General features: G+C 35.5%; 2 protein-coding genes across 5 annotated transcripts in view; both read left to right on the top strand.

Moving 5' to 3' along the window:
* LOC149072601 (uncharacterized) overlaps nucleotides 1-11,872 on the top strand; it is a 165,049-nt gene extending 153,177 nt beyond the window's left edge. For all 3 annotated transcript variants that reach the window (XM_089246933.1, XM_089246934.1, XM_089246932.1), the window contains one exon: nucleotides 9,903-11,872. In XM_089246933.1, coding sequence (XP_089103059.1) covers nucleotides 9,903-10,129 — 227 coding nt within the window. In that variant the 3' untranslated portion in view covers nucleotides 10,130-11,872. The remainder of the gene's footprint in view (nucleotides 1-9,902) is intronic.
* A 6,369-nt stretch (nucleotides 11,873-18,241) lies between these two features.
* LOC149072602 (nephrocystin-1-like) overlaps nucleotides 18,242-25,248 on the top strand; it is a 50,493-nt gene continuing 43,486 nt past the window's right edge. The window contains exons 1-4 of one of the 2 annotated variants that reach the window (XM_089246306.1): nucleotides 18,242-18,370; nucleotides 22,030-22,114; nucleotides 24,138-24,306; nucleotides 24,788-24,888. In XM_089246306.1, the coding sequence (XP_089102432.1) occupies nucleotides 22,032-22,114; nucleotides 24,138-24,306; nucleotides 24,788-24,888 (353 nt within the window). In that variant the 5' untranslated portion in view covers nucleotides 18,242-18,370; nucleotides 22,030-22,031. Of the gene's footprint in view, nucleotides 18,371-21,386; nucleotides 21,551-22,029; nucleotides 22,115-24,137; nucleotides 24,307-24,787; nucleotides 24,889-25,248 lie in introns of those variants that run through there. The other variant, XM_089246305.1, reaches the window with a different exon arrangement.

Genomic DNA, 25,248 nt, shown 5'->3' on the forward strand with positions numbered 1-25,248 from the left:
GTTTGATGAGAGTTTAAAACTGAGTTTGATGAGAGTTTAAGGCCGGGATTACACTATAAAAGTTTGATAAAAGATATTTTACAAAACTTGAAAAGAAAACAACTAATAAGCCTATTGGTTACATTCGAGCGAATGTAACCAATACGCTTATTGATTGCATTTTTCAAGTTTTATTAAGGAACATTCATCAAACTTTTATAGTGTAATCCCGGCCTTAGAAAACCAAAACCAAAATTTATTGTCTCCACTACGAACAGTAAATTTTCGTAAATTGTTAATTGTTTACCTATAAACGTTTTATAAAAGTTCTTTTGTAAAACTTAAAAAATGCAATCAATAAGCATTACGGTTACATTCATCGGATTCATCGGTTACATTCGAGCAAATGTAACCAACAGGCTTATTGGTTGTTTTTGTTTTTTATCAAGTCTTGTAAAAGATCTTTTATCAAATTTTTATAGTATTAAATCCCGGCCTTAGAGTTCTTCCAGACTTTTGTCTAAAACAGTGTTTCTAAACCTTTTTCAGCTCATGGCCCCCCATGGATCAGATTTTTTTCTCATGGCCCCCCGTCCTATCCAGGGCCCCCTCTACCCTCATCCAAGAGTTAGATACTTTCTATTTTTTTATTATGAATGCAATTTTAATAAATCAGGACAATCTCTAGAATCCTGGCTAGGCGCGGATTCAAATGATGGATTATCATCTCCCAGGAGTTTAATTATATGGTAAAAAGGGTCTGTGTAAAATAAGAGGCGATCCAATGAGCATGCACGATAAATCGACTCTCCCAACACATCAACCGTTGCTCTGGGGGCCCTCCATACTTAGCTGGAAGTAACAGCTTACATATGAAAATCATAGTACCAGATCCCATATAGTGCAGTCCCCCCCTCCCTCCATTATAGACATGAAGACCCGGGTCATGTCCACATAGACTCAAGGGTTAAGATGCCCCTAGTTCTATGGACGGATCTGATGAATTCTGAAAGTAGTAATATTTTTCAACCATGTTTCACTTTTAAAGCTTTTCTCTTCACAGCTCTCTATGACTCCCTTCACCACCTGTCGTGGATCACCTTTCTTCTGATTTTCTCCCGTGTCCCAGGACCGCAAGAATATCCCAGGACCGCAAGGGGGCCATATGGCCCCAGGTTGAGAAACACTGGTCTAAAATATCAGTGCAATGAACTCTGTTTTGTGTGTATGGCTCCAGAGCGAATGGGTAGTCACGACACCAATGATAATGAAGTAGCATTGGCAAAAGCGGCTTTAATTTGCATGGCGGTATCAAAGTTGAACGACTTCAGATTTTTTGGCAAAAAACGTGCCTTCTACGATGATCCACGTTTTATGCTCAGGTGAATGGATCGCTACTATCTTATCCGGCGGCGAACCCTAAGAACAACAACTGCTTCGACAAGAACGCAAACTGGTATTGATTGCATTATCGTCTGAAAAATGTTATTGTGACAGTGGGCTCACTGTAACTTCTAGAAAGCAATTTCAACCGATAAAGTTAAGAGCTCTTCTTGTCGATAAGGTACACCCTCAGGCCGGGATTTCACTATAAAAGTTTAATAAAATATCTTTTATAAAACTTGAAAAATCCAGCCACAACAAAGCTCATAGATTACATTCGAGCAAATGCAACCGATTATCTTATTGATTGAATTTTTCAAATTTTATAAAATAACTTTTAGAAAACTTTTATAATGTAATCTTGGCCTTAAAGCAACCATTTACCCACTTTCTAGTATTTTATAGTGTCACTTCTAAATTTCGTAACTTCTATCCAGACTCTGCACAAATTAGCTGGTGGTCACATTAATGTGACTAGACAGTGTTTATCATAGATGTTACTCATCGAAATTATCTACAACGGTGCCTTTTTTTTACTACCAGAAATATTATAGACCCTCATCAACTGGTTCACGGAACCTTTGCCCCCGATATTTCGCCTCCGACCTTTCGTCCTCGACATCTCGCCCCTGGCACGTTTCGTCCCCGTTACATTTGGCCCCCGGACATTTCACCCCGGGAATTTCGCCCTGGCTCTTCGCCTGCCCTGACTATATCAATGACCCAGTGAGTGACCATAGGAGTGACTCGATGAGTGACCATAGGAGTGACTCGATGAGTAATCAAGTAAATCGGAAATTTTTTTTAACTCTGATATTTCGCCTGCCCTGATCGTACGCGTGACCGTATGAGTGAACATATGAATGATGGTACGAGTGACCAAGTGAGTGATCAAGTGAGTTGGACATTTACTCGTGACATTTTGCTTCCCCTGACCGCATGAGTGAATACATGAGTGATCGAGTGAATTGAAAATTTACCCCCGGACATTTCACCTGCCCTGACCATATGAGTGACCCAGTGAGTGATCATATGAGTTACTCAGTGAGTAATCAAGTGAATCAGAAATTGTCCCTCCTGTCATTTCGCCCACCTTGATCGTACGCGTGAACATATGAATGATGGTACGAGTGACCAAGTGAGTGACCACATGAGTGATCAAGTGAGTTGTACATTTACTCGTGACATTTAGCTTCCCCTGACCACATGAGTGATCAAGTGAGTTGGACATTTACTCGTGACATTTTGCTTCCCCTGACCACATGAGTGATCAAGTGAGTTGGACATTTACTCGTGGACATTTACGACTTTCATAATCGGACCGTCTGAGCCAACAGTCCAAACACGTCCCTTGCAAGTGGTGCGTTTTTCGCAACCCCAGATTCCATATTGTTCATCTGCAGATTTCTTTGAGAATATGTATATGTGGTTGTTAACATCGACCAATTTCCTTTTTCCTCTTATTGATGGAACACTTTCGGCCATGTTACGCCTAGGATCAAATACGTCGAGGCACACGAATAATATGCTGATACAACACTTAAACAACACTCAACTTGTAGGATGCACAACTGGCAATTACACAGAGAAAACAGCAAACGTATTTTGTCCAGTAAGCAAGCAAATGTAATGAGATCTTGATGTAGACAGACTGCATTGTCATTCGCAGAGCCTGTTCAGAGCCCCTCTCAGACAACAGGTGACGAGGCAAACGCGTAAGGCGACATGTTCACAGGGACGGCGTTTTTCATAAAACATTTGTTTTGGCGATCGAAACCACACAGAAATAAAAGTGCGAACTCGTAAATAAGCACTGGTGAATACAATACTTTTGAGTTATTCAACGCAATTCGTTCATCTCAACACCCTTTATTACACTGGTAGCGGTGCCGGTCCATATAGCCTCTTCTCGTCTATATAGTGCTGGTCTCTACAGAAGCGGGTTTCTTCTATGTTCCTTCTCTTTACCGACATTGTTGCGATTCATCAACATTGATTTCCCTTTCTTTGCCAAATTCCTCAGCCACTTCAGACTCATTGTTCACATTCCCACAAATTCCTCTTTGGACACCGAAATGTTTTGACTACTCTGCTTTGATAACCTGTTCTCTTTCAGTCGTTTCTAGAAATCGGCTGATTGACTCCTTTGTTTGGAAACACCATGTCGTTGAAAGCGGTAGCCTTTACCTCATTCCTTTGCGGTGGTCATCCTACGCCTCAAAAATAAAAAACCTTTAATACCATTTCATTTTACTAGCTTTGTCCGAAGACACCATTACAATTTGACAACCTTATGTCGCCAGAATTGTCGGCACTACAATGCAGGTCACCTCTACTGCTGCCACAAATGTATTAGCTTAAGTAGGAAGCGTGAGGGGAGGGAAAAGGTACCTTGGGGGATTTTAATGTTTTTGTTCAGGAAGCGGTAACCTCTTCTTATATTGAAAAATTTCGCAGCAACGTAAATTTGGGAAAAATATTTTATGCTTCAACTGAAAATTCCAAATTCTTAGGATCCATTAAAGTGCTACGTAACCACCTATAAAAAGGGAGGAGATGAGGAGGATCATCTTTGCAGACGCTCCACCCTCGCACTCGGTCAATCACTCAATCGCTCACTTGGTCAATCATACGGTCATTCACTTTATCAATCTTTCGGTCACTCATGCAGCCACTCAATTGGTCACTCATGCAGCCACTCAATTGGTCACTCACTTGGTCACTCATTCACTTATGCGTTCCATCACTCAGTAACTCTCTTGGTCACTCACACGGTCAGTCCCTTGATCACTCACTTGGACACTCGTACCGTCACTCACCTGGTCACATATACAGTCGCTCACTTGGTCACTCATGCAGTTAACCACTCGGTCACTTATGCGGTCATTCACTTGGTCACTAATACAGACATTCGGTCAGTCACTCGGTCACTCATACAGTTAATCACTCGGTCACTCATGCGGTCATTCACTTGGTCACTCATACGCCCATTCGGTCAGTCACTTGGTCACTCATACGCCCATTCGGTCAGTCACTCGGTTACTCATACAGTTAATCACTCAGTCTCTCCCTTGATCACTCATATGCTCAATCACTAAGTCACTCACTTGGAAACTTACACAAGCATTTAATCGGTCACACACGCTTAGTCACTCATTCACTCAAACGTTCCATCGCTCAGTAGCTCCCTTGGTCACTCACACTGTCAATCCCTCGATCACTCACTTGATCACTCATACAGTTAATCACTCGGTCGCTCATGCGGTCATTCATTTGGTCACTCATACGGCCATTCGGTCAGTCACTCGGTCACTCATACGGTTAATCACTCGGTCACTCATACGGTTAATCACTCAGTCTCTGCCTTGGTCTTTCATATGCTCAATCGCTCAGTCACTCACTTTTAAACTTATACAGGCATTTCATCGGTCGATTCCTCGCTCACTCGGTCACTCACATGGTCAATCACTCAATTACTCGCTTGAACAGTCATACGGCCACACACTTTTACAGGCAACTACACACTCACAGATACGGTCACTCATACGGTCATTGTTGTAAAGTCAATTGCACACTAATTGATACGGTCACTCACGTGGTGAGTCATTCTGCCACTCGCTTAGTCATTTGTACGGTCACTAACGCACTCCTACAGTCCATTTCACACTCACTTGGTCACTCATACGGTCACTCGGTCACTCACACGGTCACTCATACGTTCAGGGCAGATGAAATGTCAGGTGTGAATTTTTCGGGGGCCAAACGCACCAGGGGCCAAATGTACCTGGGCGAAATTTCCGGGGGCCAAATGTCACGAGGACGAAACGTTCCAGGGGCGAGATGTCGGGGACGAAATGTCGGGGACGGAATGTCGGGGGCGAAAGTTCCGGATCCCGCATCAACCTATGGTCCGCGGACAAGAGGTGGTCTGCGACAATGGCGTAGGTGGTCCGCAGGCAGACTTGATAATTCAATTTTAAATGGATGGAAAATTAATTATTGTTGTAATTGATATATTATAATGATATCCATATGGATTCACAAATAAAAATTGTACCTTCATACTTAGGTTCATTATCATTACACCGCATCATGGGAAAATGCGGGACGTTGCGATCCTAAATACGGGATATAACTAATTTGTGCAGCCCAAAAATTCAATTTACGACAAATTTGTTGATTACTGGAAAAAGGGGTAAAGGGTGGAGAAATGTTTGTGACAAATCACAGTAAACAAAAATTTGACGCAAAAAACGTTCAAATGACCCGGTTACTGTAAAATAGGGGACGTCGCCAATTGTCTTTAAAAGCGTTGCCATAAATCAAGCAAATTCCCGAATCGTTGTTAAAATTGCTGAAAAATTGAGGAAAAACAGTTTAACTTGGCAATGTGAGATGAATATTTGTATTCATACCCAAAATTATCATAACGTGTAAAAACACTGTTTATTAACGATTTCAGTGAACATTATAAATTCAAATAAATATCATTGAAAAAACGGGACAAATGTATAAAAAAGAAATTCAGAACCACTACAAATGTGTAATACGGGACGCAAGAGTGGTCCGTCGAACTGTTTCAGGCATTCTACTGGTCCTTGGGGTCAGAAAGGTTGAGAAACACTGTTATATAGACGGTCATTGATTATTTATTCAGTACAAAATTGAAAGAAACTATCTCAATTTATGCAATTTGCGTAATCCAGAAGATACGTGACAGTATCAAGTAACTAAACCGAGCAATGTTTAAATCAGATCATACCTCAATATACTCACGATTTTTCTCCATTAAATATTACTCTATTTTAAACGCTTTAACTATAATCCTTTTTCTTCCCTGAGGAATCAATAGAGCCATCAAAGCTTTTAAATAAATCAGTTTCGAGAGAGAGGCAACACATTCAGTAAAATAAAATAGTTTTGCAAGTCTACAGATATATTTGCCAAAACTTTTCCAGACATTATGAGGGATTTAATGAAATGAGCTCTCATAATAATAGCCTCTAAGCCTTTTACAAATTCCATTTCGCTCTTCTCGAGTCTGTTGGAATTGGATTAAAATTTCGGAATACCTCTAAATATGCGAAGGTTTGCATCATCGATTTCAAAGAAATAGGAAATGTATTTAAAGAGGTTTTCGAAACATCTCTTGTACCACATTTTCCTTCTAAAGTATTTTCTGATATTTGATCGAAGTCTACTGGATAGACGTTTGGTATAATTCGGCGTTTCTCAGCCGGTGGTCCGTGGCTATAGCATGCTGTAGGTGGTCCGCAGGCAGACTTGATAAAATTATTCACCCGCTGTAATTGATATTAATAATACCCATATGGGTTTAAATAAAGTTGTTAATTCATGCTTAGGTTTACCATTCATCAGCGTTTTTCAACCTATGGTCCGCGTAACAGAGTTGATCCGCAGGCAGACTTGATAAAATTATTCACCCGTTGTAACTGATATTAATAATATCCATATGGTTCTCAAATAAAATTATACCTTCAGACAATGGGTTCACCATCATCGAGTAGAATGCAGGAAATTGCGATCCTAAATACGAGATACATCACTAAATTTTGAAGGAAAAAAAATTGCAATTTATTGCTTTATATGCAATTTGCTAATTACTGCTGAAATTGATGAAGAGTGTGGAAATAAAGGGCAGATGGATTTGTAGATTACAAATCGCAGTAAATAAAAATGTGTGTTTAAAGAAGAAAAAATATTCAAATGATCTGATGACCATATTTTTCATTGAGAAAAATTAAATTCGGTAAACTGGGATCTCAAATAGTAATCCGTAAAATACGGGATATCGCCAATTTTCATCAAAAACCTTGTCAGAAGTAGGCACGATCATCAGTCGTAATTAAAATTCCAAAAAAAAATTGAGGAAAAAACGTTAAACCTGACAAATATGTGAGATGAATGTTTATAATTTTTGCCATAATTATCATAATATAACTTATATTATGGAAACGCAGTGTATTCACGACTTTAGTTAATTTTTTTTTAAGTTTCAAATAAGTATCGTTGAAAAAAACCGATGTATAAAAAAAATCGGAACAACGAAAATTACCGCAATGTCCCGTAATACGGGACACAAGTGGTCCGCCAAATTATTTCAGACATTTTACTCGTCCTTGTTTTCAGAAAGGTTGAGGAACACTGGTATACTTGATTATTTGCTTTTATATACAAATACAAGTATTCAAGTCATGACAGGCACATTGCCCGGCATGGTGACACGGAAAAAGGTAAAAAAAGGAGATAAAAATTATAAATATGCATAGAGAAAAATTTGGCAACAAAATGCCCATAAAAATATGGATGTCATAGATTTTAAATACAGAAATCCAATTTAGGAATAGTCAAACAAAATAAACTAAATAAATTTTAAAAAGGATCTCCCATCAAATTAAGAGATTTCCTCATCCAAGTATAGACAGGCTCTCGATTACTCCCATGATGCTTATTACATTTTTTCAAAACACATGTCTATTGTGATTTGTGAGGGAATCAACGAAAAAATATAATTATCACCCCTGTTTTTAGAAATACAACACACACACAGCCTAGAATTGTCCTTAGCCAAACGATAATAGTGTCCCAAAAAAGGGTTCTCAAACTTTTTCCACCCGCGGCACCAATTTCTCCCATTCAATTCTTCTCCGCTAGCTCCGCCGGCTCCCCAGAGCTACAATAATAATTACACAGGGCTTTTGGCACAGAGCTGTTTAACAAAGAATCTTTCCGAAAAACCTTTGTCGTGGTCGTCCCTGACAAAGGGCCGAGGCGCACCAGGCTGCCACAGTTTGAGAACCCCTGCCTTAGTCAAAACATTTTGATTGACGGCGTAACATTATTTCATGGTCCATCGTATATTCATCCCATTAAAAATCGTATAAATATTGCTTCTTTATTGTATCTTTATACAGGATAAAAGTTGAGTCCGTTTCACCTCAAATAACTCGTAAACCGTTGGCCATAGAAACACATTTTCAAAATTATGAAAAGTATTTAAATAACGTGCCCATCTTAAACAGGACATTTATTTTACGAAAAGCCGTATATGTACCGACATACGAAATTTGTATACGCCCCAACCGTCATCTAACTACCAGTTAAAAAGTTATTGAACCCAATTAAAAAATTTCCATGTTTTTCAGTGCAATATTCGCTGAGATATTTAAATTCTAAAATCGCTGAAGACTAGGGAAAGAACCACATAAACTAATGGAAAAGCTCATTCTACGCTTCATATGCTTGTCTCTTTCCTTCACTTTCACTTTTTTTTTTTTAATTCAAATATCTCAGCGAATATTGTACTTGAAAAAGTTATTTTTTTGCACTCAAGAGGGACAGTGCAACAACTTTTTAACAGAAAGTTAGAAGACAGAGGGACCGTATAAGAAATTAAATTCTTTGTCTCGGTACTTATACAGCCCTTAGTGAAATTAATGGCAAATCTAACAAGGAAAGAGTACCAAGGTGACGTGATCCTCAAAAAATTATGAAAAATTTTGAGTACATTCATCTCATCCAGAAACAAATAAAAACAAAAAAAATTGCAGTTATTAAAGTCGCAAAAAATTATTAAAAATGTCGGCTACTCATCGCTTCTCGCGCTTTTTGGCGATATCTATAAAAAACTTATTTTCACTTTCTTTCCTCCAGCTTGCTCTAGAAACTCTAGTTATTTCTCTTTCTTTTTCTGTGCTGTACTTGATCATGTTATAGCATCTAAAGATACGGGCGGGTTCATGAACCGATAATGCTGACGTCACAGTGCTCGGCAATGGTAGATATGATGGCTACGCATTCGCTGTTGCTGTACATAAGCTATTTTCTAGACCATTATCTCTTAAAGTTTTTGATTTATTATTTTCTGTTTTTAATATTAGTACGTGGACGCCTACTAGATATTCTCGTCTTTGTGAAGTAAGCAAAATTTTAACGATTTTTTTCACAATTTCCAAGGCATCGTCATTACCAGGCTTCCAAGGGTTGCCACTCTTAGTGATGAGCCCGCTAGTATTTCATGTGTTGTTTGAATGATCATGTGTCGTTTGAATGGTCATGTCTTATTTGAATGGTCATGTCTTATTTGAATGGTCATGTCTTATTTGAATGGTCATGTCTTATTTGAATGGTCATGTCTTATTTGAATGGTCATGTCTTATTTGAATGGTCATGTGTTGTTGAATGACGTCACTCTAACACTCTAGGGTTGCGGGATTTTTTAACCCATTTTTGGCTTCTATTGGCATTCTAAATATCAATTTTTTTTTTTTGAGTGACCCATAATAATTCTGCCGGGCTTTTTATGTTTTTGTGCATATTTAAATGAGTAGAATCAGCGGCAATTTTTTCAAAATGTTTTGAAGACGTCACCTTGGGACTCTTTCCTCGTAAGATGGCTACGTTATTTAAATAGTTTTTCTAACTGAAAGTATGTTTCCACAATGTACAATTCACGAGTTATTTGAGCTAAATCGGACTTAAGTTTTCACCTGATATATTTATTTGTCTATTTATTGTAGAAATGACCATAGAAGAGATAGAAGAGGAAAACGCCCAGCAGATCAACGATTTATACCGTCTGCTGAAGAAATACGCAAATCTGAAGAAAATCGTTCATGAGCTGAACGTATCATACACCAGTTCCAAGATGTATCCGATCGTGCCACGTTACAATTTCCTCAAGGAGATGATCAAAGATATCCTTAGGCACCCTCATTACATGGAGGTCTGCCACGAAGATGGTTAAGAAGACAACATCATCAAACAAACAAAGGAGTAGTTCGAAGGTGTTTTATGTAAGTTGAAGGGAGGGTTTTGATAAACCTGCTCAAAAAAAAAAAAATGGTCGGTTGATAATTGTAATATGCTGACGACGTCATCATCAGCTATCTGTTCACTAAATTTAAAAATTTAAAAAAAAAAATATGTATCTAATTTAAAAAAAATGTCATTTCAAGAATGCTTTATACGTTATATCTATCGATGTCTGGCAAAAAAAAAAAATTGGTATTGGTATCATCCGTATGTATGTGTGTACGTGTGTTCCATTACTGTGTCTATTTCATCCATAACAGGAGTATGTTTCGTGCATTTCCTCGTGGTATACCGCCTTGAAATAGGCATTGAATTATTACGTTAATATATATATATATATATATATCTGGTCTTGACATTGTTATTGAGATAGCTGTTAAAAGAATCTTATTGTTCTCAGTAGAGTTTAGAAAAAGTATCTCGGAGTCAATTCTTTCTGAATTTAATGCATGCTCAGTATGTATAATGTGATGTATTTTGCCATTTTAAGGAAAAGAAATTAGCTTTGCATGTATTGTTTCGATGTTGTTCTTTATGGAGAGTCGTTAGAGTTTATGCATGATTGTATGTTTCCGTTTTCAAAAAAAAATATTAAATAGATCTATTTTAAAAAAAAATAAGGAAGTTGGTGGGGCCAAATTACAAAAAAATATATGACAAAAAAAAATTTTACGGCTCGTTTTCAAGCACATTTGCTGTTGAATTTATTTATAATTACTTGATTCTAAAACTGAAAAAGTTCATAGTACTCAATATAATATCTAAATTTCGAAATTCTGTAAAACAGAATTAATTTTTTTAAAAAGAATGGACGTTTTAATTTATACCAGTCATTCGAAGGAATTTCACAGATGCAACTTTTCAAAATATTTTTAGAAATTTTTGACAGTTTTTAAACGGAGTAAAAAAAAAAAAAAAAAAAAAGAGATTTTTTAAAACTTTTTCGAACTTTGGACGTTTGGAGTTAGTAAATACTGGCAGGCTGTTTTAAATGCATTAATATGTTATTTGAGATTCAGGGACTCTCGTCACATTTTTCAACATTACTTGCATGCCTGCTAATACAAATTTCGAAAGTTTATTCATTCTTGGTGAAAGCTGTCTTTAGCTGACGTCGTGAGATTTTTACAGACCGCGATGTCTTCATAAGTGCACATCAACTGTTTTCTCGATCTTATCTATCAGAAAGCAAAGATTTAGTTCCTTTTGATATTGAAAAAACGTCTTTTTTGGTCTTTTTGACCCCATTTTGACACCAGCAAAGTTATAGAGCCTAAACTTTCGTCAGAGAGATGTAAAATATTGCTTAGAAAAAATATCAGAATCCCCTTATATCGTTAGCCATACGGCCACACTTTATAAGTACAGGTTGTCCCAAATTGTTTGCACAGTAGATATCTCTGCAACCGTTGACTTTAGATACATACTTTCAATTACAAAAAGTTTTAAAATGACGTGCTGTTACTTTATGGGCCACATACCTCTTAACATGGGGGGAAACGTTAAAATATCATTAAAAATACTCTATTTTTAACCACTGATTTATTAGAAATTTTCTTCACATATTTTTGATTAAATATGCTATCCTATGCTGGTATAAAATTTTACGTATCTTTACTACTTAATTTTTTTTCAAATTTTCAAAAACATACATTAAAAACACCTTGTGCGCATGATAAAATGACATGACATCAATGTAACCATACAATATTAAAATTAAAATGAAGAAAAAAAACGGTTCATTTTTCATAAAATGAACTAAAAGATTGAAATTGCATTGGCTCATTCTTATTTAAAATTTAAATTTTTAAATTTTCAAAAAAAATAAATCTATTTTTTTTGAAAATTTCAAAAAATAAATTTATTTTTTTTATAAATCAAATATTTATGAATGGATCTGAAATCTTTTAGTTCATTTTATGAAATGAACCGTTTTCTTCATTTTAATTTCAATATTGTATGGTTATATTTATGTCATGTCATTTTATCATGCGCGCAAGCTATTTTTGATGTATTCTTTTGAAAATTTTTAAAAAATTAAGTATTAAAGATATGTAAAATTTTATACCAGCATAGGATAGCATATTTCATCAAAAATATGTGAAAAAAACTTCCAATAAATCAATGGTTATATAAATAGTATTTTTAATGATGTTTTAACTTTTTCCCATGTTAAGAGACCCCTTTGTATAGTCCGCCGACCACGAGATGAATTTTTGCTGCGTCATGTCACGTCACGTCGGATGATTTTATTCATTTTTTTTTTTTGGTAAAACGATTGCACATCGAGAAAAGTTCATCAGTGACTGAGCTTTCACGATTGGCATGTCCTTCTAGGATAAAATAGAATCGTTTGACGTGACATGACGTACCGTAGCCAAATCTCATCTCGTGGTAGGAGGACTATACTTGACCCCTTAAAATCTCAAAATTCGTTTGAAGGGAAGTATACATAAAAAAATAAAGAAATTAATCTTTACCACTCTGAAAAGTAATTTGTAAAAAATTTCATATTTTCAAGTGCAACGTTTATCGAAATATCAAATATGTTAAATCTCAATATATAAAATCTCTTTTTGGCAACTTATCACTGTGTTGGCAAGTTTTCATTGGCTCAAAAGTTGCCATTTTTAGGGACTGTACACAAATAGAATGAACGCAACAATTTAATTTTTATTCTCAATAAATAACAATTACATTTTTTGACAATTCTTTTCACAATTACAGAATTTTTACAAGTTTGAATTTAATTTATGCTTCGCTATTTGTGAATCATTGGCGATAAATGCTGGAAGAATTCATGCTTCAAAGTCAAATATCTCCGTTAATATTGCATTTAAGATATGCAATTTTTTTAAATGGCTTCTCATAGTTACATTTACATAGCACTAATTGGAAGTTTTAGCATACAGATTCAATATAAAAAGTTAATTTTTCAAATTTTTTTACGTATACGTTCCATTGGAAAATTTAAGACATTTTGAGTAACTGCACGTCATTTGAAAACTTTTTATAATTGAAAGTATGTCAACGGTTGTAGAGATATCCGCTGTGCAAACAGTTTGGAACAGCCTGTAGAGCATCAAGAGAGCATTTTGGAATTGTTTATCATTTTGAAATCGGAATAAACCGTGTATTTCATATTACTCGAATATATTCTATAATTCCTACACTTCCTATATACTCTCATCGAAATTCATCGCATGTGTAAGAGTTAGTGCGTGAGAGCATCACAGTGTTATCCAAAAGTTGGCGTTATGATAAGAATTAGTCCCTTTTTAACGTGAAATTCAAAATAGCCATTTTTCTGACCCAAATTCATATCAAATCTATTTTATTCTTTATGAAATGTTATGTTTCAACTCATCTAAAAAATTCTCGTCTTCCTGGAATATTTATCCACTTGACCACAACTTCAAAAACCGATCATCGGATTAAGATGAACAAAAGCAAAAACCTGGCTGTGATCTCACATTTCAAAACAACCAAAAAAAATTATCATAGCAATGATCACCTGGCATGGTTGTTTGATTAGCATCATTTAAAACATGAATGATGCCATATTTTGTATTGCCAAACAACAGTTTATTATTTCTTAAAATTGAGATGATATTCTTATATTTTTCGTCAAAGAAAAAACCTGAAATAGACTCTAGAATTGGGAAGTATTTATCGAATGTTAATCATATCAGCTTTAGAGCATAAAAAATGAACAAAGTTATATACTCTATCCTCATCTTTTCACTTTTTTTTCTGAGGAATAACAAAATTTTTAAAAAAATTTTGGTGTTTATTTGCTAAACTTTTGGGATTGGGAAAATTATAACTGTATGTTAATCGCGTAGATTTTTGGCAGAATTTGTTTCTATTTAGACAGAGGTCCATTCTTTAATAACTATGGACAGGGCCGTCTTAAGAGTATCATGGGCCCCCGGGCCAGGTGGTTTTTCGGAGGCCCTACCTGGTAAATCCTAGAAGATTTCAACCGGATCTCATTTTTGTGAGGGCCCCTCTTCTCTTGAGGCCCCCGGGACGTGCCCGGGTGGGCCCATGCGTTAAGACGGCACTGACTATGGACCTCGGACGTCATTTCAGATGTAAGATCTATGAAAAACCTTCAAATTCCTAATTGATTTTTCTCTTAAAGGAGGATATTCAAAAAAAAAAAAATTTGTATACACCATGAAGTATGAAAAAAAATTGATGCATTGCTTTTTTGTATCTCATATCTACATTGCTGTTTTCCCTTCAAAACCATAATGCTTATGTGTCGCATTGTGTGCTTCAAATGTTTGTAAACATTTTCCAGCAAAAAAAAAAAAGATGTTTTGTGCCAAATGTATTTTGGATTCTAAATTAAAATAAAGTGTTTTGAGTTGTTTACCCTCTTTCTTGGTATAATTGGTCAATTATTTCGTGTCAGTCGTTTTTTTATTCGATTTTTGAAACAGATTCGCATTTCAATATTTTTAAAAAAAAGTGTGTAAAAAATGAACGATTTTAGTTGAGGAAGAGTCACCATGGGGAGATGGGGAGCCCGACTTGGATTGGAGCAGACCTTGAGCAAAGCAAGCATTAAGCCCCGCCACATGAGAATAAAGTAGAAAAAAATATTTGATCTGGGGAATAAAAAGGTAAAAACTACGGTATATTTAAATTCAAATCTTTTCTGCAGTGAATCAAAATACTGGGTGTCCTGTAAGTGTTAATGCGGAATTTGTCTCATCGACCGTCCATCCTAGAGGTATTATTTCAATTTAAAAAATGTTCAAAAAGCTTTCAAAAATTATCCTGTACCAGTTTTGAGAGTGAAAATACGGTGTATCACAAAATAAAAAAATCTAAATTTTTGTACGGTCCACTTATTCTTTAACTTCCAATTAGAAAGTTGTTGCCCTGTATGTCCTGAAGCCAACAGAAAAAACTTCATGTTTCTAAGTGCAACATTTGCTAAGACATTTGAATTCACAAATCGGAGAAAAGTTATGAAAGAACAACAAACCCTAAATGACACCGTTCCTTTCCCTGTCCTTTTGAATATCTCAGCGAATATTGCACTTCGAAACTTGGAATTTTTTTGTTTGCCTCAGGAGCGACGGAGCAACAACTTTCTAACTGGAAGTTAGAGGACAAATTAAAGAGGAACGTGTAAAAATTTAGATTTTTTTTTTTATTTTGCTATACACTGTATTTTCACTCTCAAAACTTGTCCAAGGTCATTTTCGAACGTTTTTAGACCATTTTTTTAAATTGAAACTATATCTCTACGACGGGCGGTTGATTAAATAAAGACAACATTAGCACTTACAGGACACCCTGTATATTTCGTAAATAAATTAAATATTTATATTAGGAGTTATAAAATCATACAAAGCGCACTCAATCTTTAAATTAACGGACATAATTTCACAGCCACCGCCCTCTTTATTTAAGCAAAATTCTAAATAGATGTTTCATTAAGCTTAATACAGTTACTACGTTTCAGAAAGTTGTTGCAGTGGATGTCTTCCAGATAGTAATGCAAGTTCACATTCATTTTAGAGTAATTTTGTGAAGTTACGCGGTAAATGCGATAAATTAGGTTATTTTACACAATAACCGACAAAACCCCGGTTATTATGCATAATAACCGATTTACCATATTTACCGTAACAATTATATTGAACACGAAAATGGTTCAGGAGATAGAAAAAGAGTCGAGGTGCTCGAAATACAGCATCAAGTCCACCATCTTTTTTTGTTGCTGTAGAGATCTTGAGATCTCCTTTCATCTAGATCACAGTTTCCCAAACTTTTTTTGTTTCACATTGCCCCCTTCAAAAAAATTTTATTCTCATCGCTCCCCAACTCAAGTCAACCCATAGGATCCTGTACTAAATCCAAAGCTTCTATCACCATCTTGGGCCTTTCAATCTTCCCTAGGGGTAATATTGCCCACTTTGGGATACACTGATCTATATGTAAACCATGACTTACGACTTTTTTAATAGAAAGATTGACTTAGTAATGGATAACATTCCTACAAGTTACGATCAAGAGAACTTGGCATTATTCTTCACTTCTATTCCAGGGTTTCAAGCAGTGCCGTCTTAACGCATGGGCCCAGCCGGACTGCCCGGGGGCCTCTAGTGCAGAGTGGGGGGCCACATAAAAATGAAATCTGGTTCAAATTTTCGAGAGTAGGCCTATGCATTTTAATTTGTAAGCAGTCATTTCTAGCCAGATAGTAGGAAGGCCTCAAAAAAATCATTTTGCCCGGGGGCCCATGATGCTCTTAAGACGGCCCTGTTTTCAAGATCGGATATCCATGAGTTATAAAGGTGGAAAGTTGTGATGTTGTGGTGAAAATGGTGTTGAAAAATCGTTACACGCTAGTGACAACGATTTTACCATTTTGAGCCACAGCCAGGAAAGCTGGAAATCAAAAATGACTGGTGTTTCTTGAAGTATCCAGCTATATTTTGTTTCGGAGAAAAAAAAATCCCGTTTTTTCAGTCTTGAACTTCTGCACTTTTCATGGCGCAATTTTTATTTGATCGTTGTTATGAAAAATAACTTAATCCACAGTATATCTCTTATTGATGAGCCTCCATGACCTGTACTTATATTATCAAGAAAAATAACGAGGCGACATTCATGAACAAATTCATTTCAAAGGTGTTTAAATTGAAACAATGTTAAAATACAAAAACAGGAACGATAACTCATTTTAACATGTCTCAAATATGTTCTTTCGTTTTGGGATTACATTGTTGAAACAGTTTCAAATTTTCAATATATAGGTGAATCTCGTCAAAGCGAAACCTGATTCAACATGAAATGTGTGTTTGATCCTATCTAAATTGAAAATCAAGAATTGCCAAAGTTCATTGGACAACACGAAATTCGACCAACGCAAAATAATTTGTTTGACTTTGTTTTATTCTTTCACGTTGACAATCTTCACCGCTATCAATGTGAACAGAAGCGGCTCTGGGGCTGTATCACCCCTGCTGCAGAACAGTTCACTGCAATAGGAGTAGCGTCAAATCAGAAGTAAAGAGAAAAAATAATTGTAGAAAAATTTTTTTAAAAATTTAAAAAAAAAATGTTTTCTTCCTAAAATTTCAAATATGTCTTTAAGTGATTTGGAGAGAAAATTTATTTTTGATGATTTCATCTAGCTGGGAACACAACTGTGAGTTTCGGGGTCATGTAATTTGTGCGATTTATACGCTGGATAGGTGCTGAAACTGTGTCTCGCACAGTGGTGGCGGAGCCGGGGGTGCTGTGGATGCTCCAGCCCTCACACGGAAATTTACAGAACGGGTCCGAGCACCCCCAGAATTGACTCAGAAATCAAAGTTCCCTACATGAAGCTCAAGACGAGAACCCACAGGTCCGAAACACTTCCGATACCCGTGGAGATGGTCCCCACGATCTGCAACTGGGGCCCCTCAACTGGGATCTTTGGTAGCCTCTGTCAGATTTTTCACGGGCCCATTTACAGTGAATTTATAGTGTGAAAGAAACCAAAAAAAAGTGTACGAATCCTCTCGAGCCCCCGGGCTGAGACCCTGTCAGCCCACCCTTGCCCCTGGACTCGCATGAGTGAGGATTTTGTCTCAAGCCACCTCTAGTTTTCAAGCCCGTGCAAAGACCCTGGTGACCCTAAGAATAAAATATTTTACAAAGTATAAAAAAATTCCGGATGCCCAAAAATACGAGAAGGTGCAGCATGGGTGGGCCATGAGGGGCATTGCGCCCCCCTCCCCCAGCGTCAAACGTAAATTCGACTGATCTAATGTATTTGAGTATATATGAATTGACATCATCATCATCATCATGCCCTTCCATCAATCATCGTGCCCCCTCCCCAGACTTTCAAGTCCATCTCCGCCTATGAAGTGCAGTGAAGATGATCCCGTATTTTACCTTATTCGAGATCAGAATTTCCTGCATGTCTCTTAAGGAATATGGTCAGTTTTACAGACATCACAAATATAGAATAAATGTTCATCGTAGGACAGAACCGTAAATAACAAGTCGAGTCAAGCATTCCACTGTAACCGTGGAAACGCAATATACAAACATCGTTGTGTTTAGTTTTGTAGGGTAACCGCCATGTGAAATAAGTGATCAAGTACTCCTCATGGTAAACGCACAGTTGAGTTTTTTGTGGATCCAAAGTTCAGTGAGTGATTAAGATTTTGAACTCTCAAATATTAGAGAATTAAATTTTATGAAAATTGATTACTATTTTTTAAATTTGAAGGATTGTTATAACTTTCAATTTTAGTTTCCTGTGCAACAATTGTACGGCAGATTCTGCTTAAAACAGTGGACGCTTGTTATAACGATCCCGAATCCCGTCTGTATTCCATAGAAATGGGTGTTATATCGAGTGATTGCTGTATAGAAAGGTTGAAAAAAATCATAAAATTCAGATTCTTATGAGGGCATATGGGACATTTGCCCAAGGTCCAATGATTTTGAGTCCCCAAAATTTTAACAACATATACAATGGATCTCGCTAATAATAATCGCTTTTAGGAATCCGCAAGTCCAGAAGGTGAGGCAACACGTACATATGGCAGTGCTACAGAGAGTAAGGAACCGACATCTGGCTTGGTATTTCTCCAAAACAATTAAAGCATGAATGAACAGCAGATTTGTGACGTCCTGTGGAACGAACTGACCAATTTTAACTCTCCCAGTCCTTGGCAGAGATCGAAGGTTTTGTTGACCAGCAACTTAGAACTGGTTTTTTGAAAGTTCAAACTAGAGCAATGATCCCATCTTTACATACCGCTATGCATAGGTGGAGATAGACTTGAAAGTCTGGAAGGCACTATCATTATTGCTGGGGGGCACGATGATTATGTCAATTCATATATACACATATACATTAGATCAGTCGACTCCACCTTTGACTGGGGGATGCTCCTCTGTACCTCTGCCCATGCCACTATGTACGACGTTTATGTAAATATCTGACACAATGCACATGTGCCTCCATCAATATCATAGTTCCGAGCAGCAACATCGGGAAACAACTATTCCCACAAGGGCAGTTTAACTTTCATTGGTACACAAATGTTCCTGAGTAGGATAAAACATTTATTAAACATGTGGATAATTAAATCAACCTCAACAATATTTACAAGGTGTTTCATACATAAATATAAAAAACATTATACACACTATACAACCATAAGTCAGTGGACACTTTGGACTCCAGAGATTTTTTTGAATTTCTAAAAAAATACTTGATGAGTTGTTCTAAAATTTTGGTCATGTAAACTCTATGTTTGTACTCACACTTTCCAGTGCAAATTTGGTCACAAAATGCAGATACTTTCAGGAATTAACTTGAATAGAGCTCACTGTATCGTCTATATCTTTCTATTTTTTATAACATTCAACTGTAATTTTTGCAAAAGCTGCTCTATGCAGTTGCCAATCAAATTATAAAAAATAAAATTTATATCTTTTGATCATGCATACTTAAAAAATATTTCCTTTAAATGCTCATATTTCATAAAATATCAGATGTTTTCATTTTAATTTTCAATATAATGTGTAATTTTTACATTGTCAAGTTCTCTGTAACTTCTGTTCAATTTGATTGAAAACTCCACTTGTTATAAGCAAAGAACGTACAATAAAAATTAGAATTTTTAGAGGAAACATTTGTGAAAACTGGAGCAATTTTCACAAAAATGCATACAATCATAAAAAATAGCAGGTTAAAATATTTTGTGAAAATTACAAATCATTTGCAGCTTTTTCTGATACAGGGTTGATCAAAAGTATTTTTTCTTATTTCATTTTTGTCAGTCCCCTAAGAACATTCATTACCGAATCTGCACTAGAAAGTGTGAGTACACGCATATATAGAGTTCACATGACCAAAATGTTTTAGAACAATTCAAGTATTTCTCTAGAAATTCGAAAAAAAATCTCTGAACTCAAAAGTTTCCACTGCCTTTATGGCCATATGGTTGTATATTCAGAGCATACATTGTTCATGTATAAGTACTTTAAATATTAGACAAAATCAGGAAGTCAACTGACTGAAGCCACGAGGTATGTTACATAAGAAAATCTTGCGTATGCTTATGAAGCAGATTATAGCCTATATCAATTTCTTTAATGTCAAATGTTGAGGTCAAACACACGATAGATTTTGTTCATGTCTCTGCAAAGAAAAAAAACAGGACAGAACTAACTTTATCTGTTGTAATGGACTAAATGACCTTTGTAGATCCTAAAATTGAATGAAAACTAATATGGCATAAATATGATACGAGGAAAACATTTCAGACTTATCGTATCAGTGTAGTAAAATTCGTGTAGAAACATTTCGAAGTTGTGGGTGTTTGGAATTTTTTGTTCAAACATGGTTTTATAAATTTCATTGACAAAGCTAGACAAATAACAAGCACCATGTTGTCGTGACAACTAAAAAATTGGCGTTGATGCCTGAAATTTTCTGTGTGTGATGACTAAATTAGTCTGAGAACAATGGAAAAATTTTCAGAATTTATGTGCTTTCACCAACATTAGAAAAGGCAAATGCAAGCAGACCAATTGTTTAAGGCCTAAAACAATTATTTTAGCCTTTTTCCTTGAAAAACAAAAACCCTTGGCTCTTAAGAAATTTGGCTAGCGTCTAACAAGCCCTATTCACTGATATACATGAAAAATAGCACAGTGTAAATAAACAAACCCTCTACAAAAAAATGTCAATTCTTTTCTTAAAAATACTTTTTTTTTCAATTTTGTACTGGTGATAATGCCTTTCCCCCCCCCCCCGCACGAAAATCTAAGGATAAGAAGCCAAAGAAGAGAAATATTCTACCTTTTTGGAGTATTTATAATGTATGTATATTTTGTTTACTATCCCAAAGGGAAGAGCAGAAAGGTATATTTCTTTAACACAGTCTCATGGTATCTGAGGCGACATATCTCAGCATTGACGAAATGCAAAGCATCAGGTCAAGCAAGATATCTCATAAATGTCAAGGAGATTGTTAAAGGAATGATTTCATAAAAATACACTTTTATAGAAATATGCAGCGTTATTTCAAAGTTTTTCAAGATACTTTTCATGAATCGATTTTAAAAACTATCTGTTTCAGTTATCAAAAGAAGGTCGAGTCCTTGTTAGCTCGGATAATCAAGGCGTAACCCTCTACAAGGGTGGGCTGACAGAGCTCCAACCCTGGAACTCGCTGCAATTACCGCTATTTTTTGGTTTTTTCATGCTACAAATTCACTATAGAATGGCCCATGATTAGTCTGGCTTGGGAGCCTGCCAAAGTTTCCAGCATAGAGGCCCTGCTCCAGGATGTAGGGGCCATGAATCAAGGTTCTACAGTAATTTGTTTTTGTTTTTCGATAAATGAGTAATAAATGGTTGGTTTAATTAACCAATGATTCTGTCAAGCAGAATCTACAGTATAAATTAATGAAATATGTATTATAGTAAATATATATCCATAAACTTTTATTATTTTTATTGCTGGTGGGATTGGATGCATGCATGTTTCCATCCTGCTGACAGGACTCGTGCCTGGGTCGATTTCTTTATTTAAGGGACGGATGTGTTGATCTCTGTCCCTTTGAATAGAAACTTATTTACCTCTGAATACGGGAAACCTCTATTTAAAGGACAAAGGTTATGGGGTTGTGAGTTTCCTTTATTTAGAGGTTTTACTGTATTCATATCTAGTGTAGCCTGAGACAGGAGAAGTTGTGAATTACTACAAAGTCACTAAAATTGTATTAATTTTGATTCTTTATTTTTCATTTTTGCAAAATGTGTTTGCTTTGGGATTTTTTTTTCAGATATGTCTGCTAAATTGCTAGCAATGCAGAAATCGAAAGCACTCGATGCTGAAAGAAGTGATGACTCAGATGAAAGTGATTCTGAGTATGTACATTTCTTTTTCCACTTTGTGTCCAGTAGTAGCTTTTTAAACAAGTGAAAAAAGTTTTATTTTACAGTAGAACCTCATATTACAAGCATTTCCCTTTAATGGATGATTTTTATTTTACACCAAATCCATTGGAATAGATCTTCAATATATTTTACTCCCCATTAGTGGAGAGTGAAATAGTAATAAAAAAACTAAATAAAATTGGTATTTTGCTCAACATTTTGGTTCTCAAATTTCCATATCAGTATAGTTTGCTCACCCACCCCCCCCAAACCAGCTACTACTTTCTTGTTAGATTTCAGGCAACTGATAAATACATTTTTCCCTTATTTTTGATTAAAAATAACTTTCTTTTATAATTTTTTAGTTTTTTCCTCTGTCTCCATGCCCCAATAAGTGGTTGACGCATCTGACAGGTTTGAGAATCACTGAAATTAATCATGTCTTAAAATCATAAAGAATGTTTCAATTCATACTAGAGATGGGACAAATAATGATTTATAAATCATAATTATAAATAAAATTGGTGTTTTTTATTGAAAATAAAATTATATTAGTAATTTTGAATGATTGATATTGAATTTTGACTGCAATTTATTATTTAAATAAATATAAAAAAACTGGTAATGGAAAGGTTTTTATGGCCATGATACTGACAATCAAATTTAACGATGATATATGTATTGTATTTTAATATTACAGTGATACCTTGGCTAATGAATATCCAGTATCTTGTTTGTTAGCTGAAACATGATTTCCCGTAGGTTTCTTCGGAAAATTGTTTGATTCGTTCCAGCTTATGCCCAAAATTTAAAGATAAGTTTTTAAAACACCAAGGAATGCTATAAAAAGACAAACTGATTGAAGGCTAAAATGAACAGCTTGAAAATCGGATAAATGAGAATCTACAGGAAGATGAGAGATGCTGAAGATCTTTTTATTTTCCAGTGTATACTCAACCAACACCAGCTTTAGTCTACTAAAGCTCGTGTTGACAAAACCCATTCAAGTTCATAAATGTCCCCATCCATTTGTGATTTGTTCAGCTCATTTCTGTGTCTGATACATGCAGATGGAAAAGATAACCTCTTAGAATGTCCAGACTGTTCAGCTTGATACTAAAAATCTTGCACTGAAAGAACGCGTGCTTTGAAAACATAGGCTCACCTTCTTTTTTTTTTAACGCATTTCTATTTTTGCTGAATCTTTCAGTTTATATGAAATGGTTCAAAGAATTTCAGAAAAAGAAGTGTAAGTGCATCTGAAAAAAGATGCAAGCTGAAATTAGTTAATCTGGCTCTAGTGATGGTAATTCTAATGATGATTGGTGCAAAAATTATGCTCATGACACGGCTATTTCATGTTAGATCATACATTCCATATCATCAAAAATGTTCATTCGCTTAAAAATTTGTAAGCTGAGGCATTCGTTAGCTGAGGTATGACTGTATTTACAGAATCTTTTTTTTTTCTACACTTGTTATAATTTTACATCTAATTAAGAAAATGTCAACCATCATTTACTCTGAAGTATTAATGCATCATAAAATTTATGACTTATTTTTCCTCTCTCTAGATGTTCTTTACTCCTCTCAGTAGCTCAATTCGTTTCTTGTCTAGGTACATCCTTCAATTAATGAACTTTTGTAATTTGTGCTCACTTCCACATTATTGCTGTAGGATTGTATTTTCAATTTCATGTTTTCCTTATCCTAGAAATTTACCCTGACATCATTTCTTGCACAGAAAGCAATACACACAACACAATAAAATATAATCCGTAAATTTTTAATTTATGTGTAAAATTCCAATTAATATAATTTTTTTGAAATTAATTTGTTGTGCTTAGATTTACATGGATATTCAGCCAAACCGAATATTTAGCAAAAAGGCCAAATAGTGAATAGCAGTTGAATATTCGTCCCATCTCTAATTCATACTACATTTTACTATTCCCTTGTATTTTTTTTTTTAATGATTATCACTATTTTTCTAAATTTAAATACTTCAAAACAGGACAGAAAAAAGTTCTAGTATCAGTAGTAATGCAGATAGTACAGATGAAGACGAGCAACAAGCTATAGAATCACAGGATGATGAGAGTGATAAACATCTAGAAGATCATAATAGTAACACACATGATGCAACTGCTGATTTGGATGAGACAACTATCAACAGATCTGTGGTATACAAATACTGTTTCAGTAAACTGTTGTGTAGACATATGCTTTCATATAAACTATATTTTCAGTGGATATGTTAGTGTACTCCACTGAATATGCTATTCTAGATTGTAAACTCTTATTTCGAAATGATTTTAACAGAAATGTTTCAAAAGTAGTTAGGACATTTTTTTATAATGAATTTATAAAGTTCAATTATAAATAATATACTAATAATAAATATTATATGATAAAAATTATTAAACTGCAACATTTATAGAACTGAAGGCTGCAACTAGAAATGAAAATTTACTCTGTTGCCCTGAGCCAATGTCCATTTTGACACCCATCCCATAATTTTGAATGAAAAACAGTAAACTCAGCACCCGGGCACCAAACTGCCCTGTCCTTCTCTAGTTGCAGCACTGATAGAAGTATTTTGTATTCCAGAATATTTATATTGGTTATTAATATGCAAATCCTGTCATTCTTTTCTTTTTACAGACATTTGTATGTGAAGCGCTGTGTGATTTCAATCTTGGTGATGAAACATCTAATAGTCTGTCATTTCGCAAAGGGAACTTACTGACAGTTACAGGAATCAGGTGAACTGATTCACGTTTTCTTGTGCAAACAATTTTATTATAATCTCATAATACAGTTCACGCTGCTCAATGTGATCACTTTGGGACTTATAGGGTTTCTGATAATAATAAACAAATGATTGGTGGGTCCCCAAGCCAGACTTTTCACGGCCCTTCTATAGTAAATTTATAGCATGTAAAAAAACAAACAAATGTTGGGGCCGCAGCCCTGTCAGCCCCACCCTTGGGGGGCATGACCATATCCATTGTGTTTTTGTTGTGCAAAAGTGCTGTTTGCAAGTACAGTGACCATACATTCAATTTGGTTGAATGGGGCATGTGTTAAATGGGTATTGGTTATAAACAGGATGACTGTGTGTT

The sequence above is a fragment of the Pholcus phalangioides genome, unplaced genomic scaffold (genome assembly GCF_987345545.1).
Source record: "Pholcus phalangioides strain wild (caught in Gottingen) unplaced genomic scaffold, Ppha-v1.0 ptg000017l_1, whole genome shotgun sequence".
NCBI lineage: Eukaryota > Metazoa > Arthropoda > Arachnida > Araneae > Pholcidae > Pholcus > Pholcus phalangioides.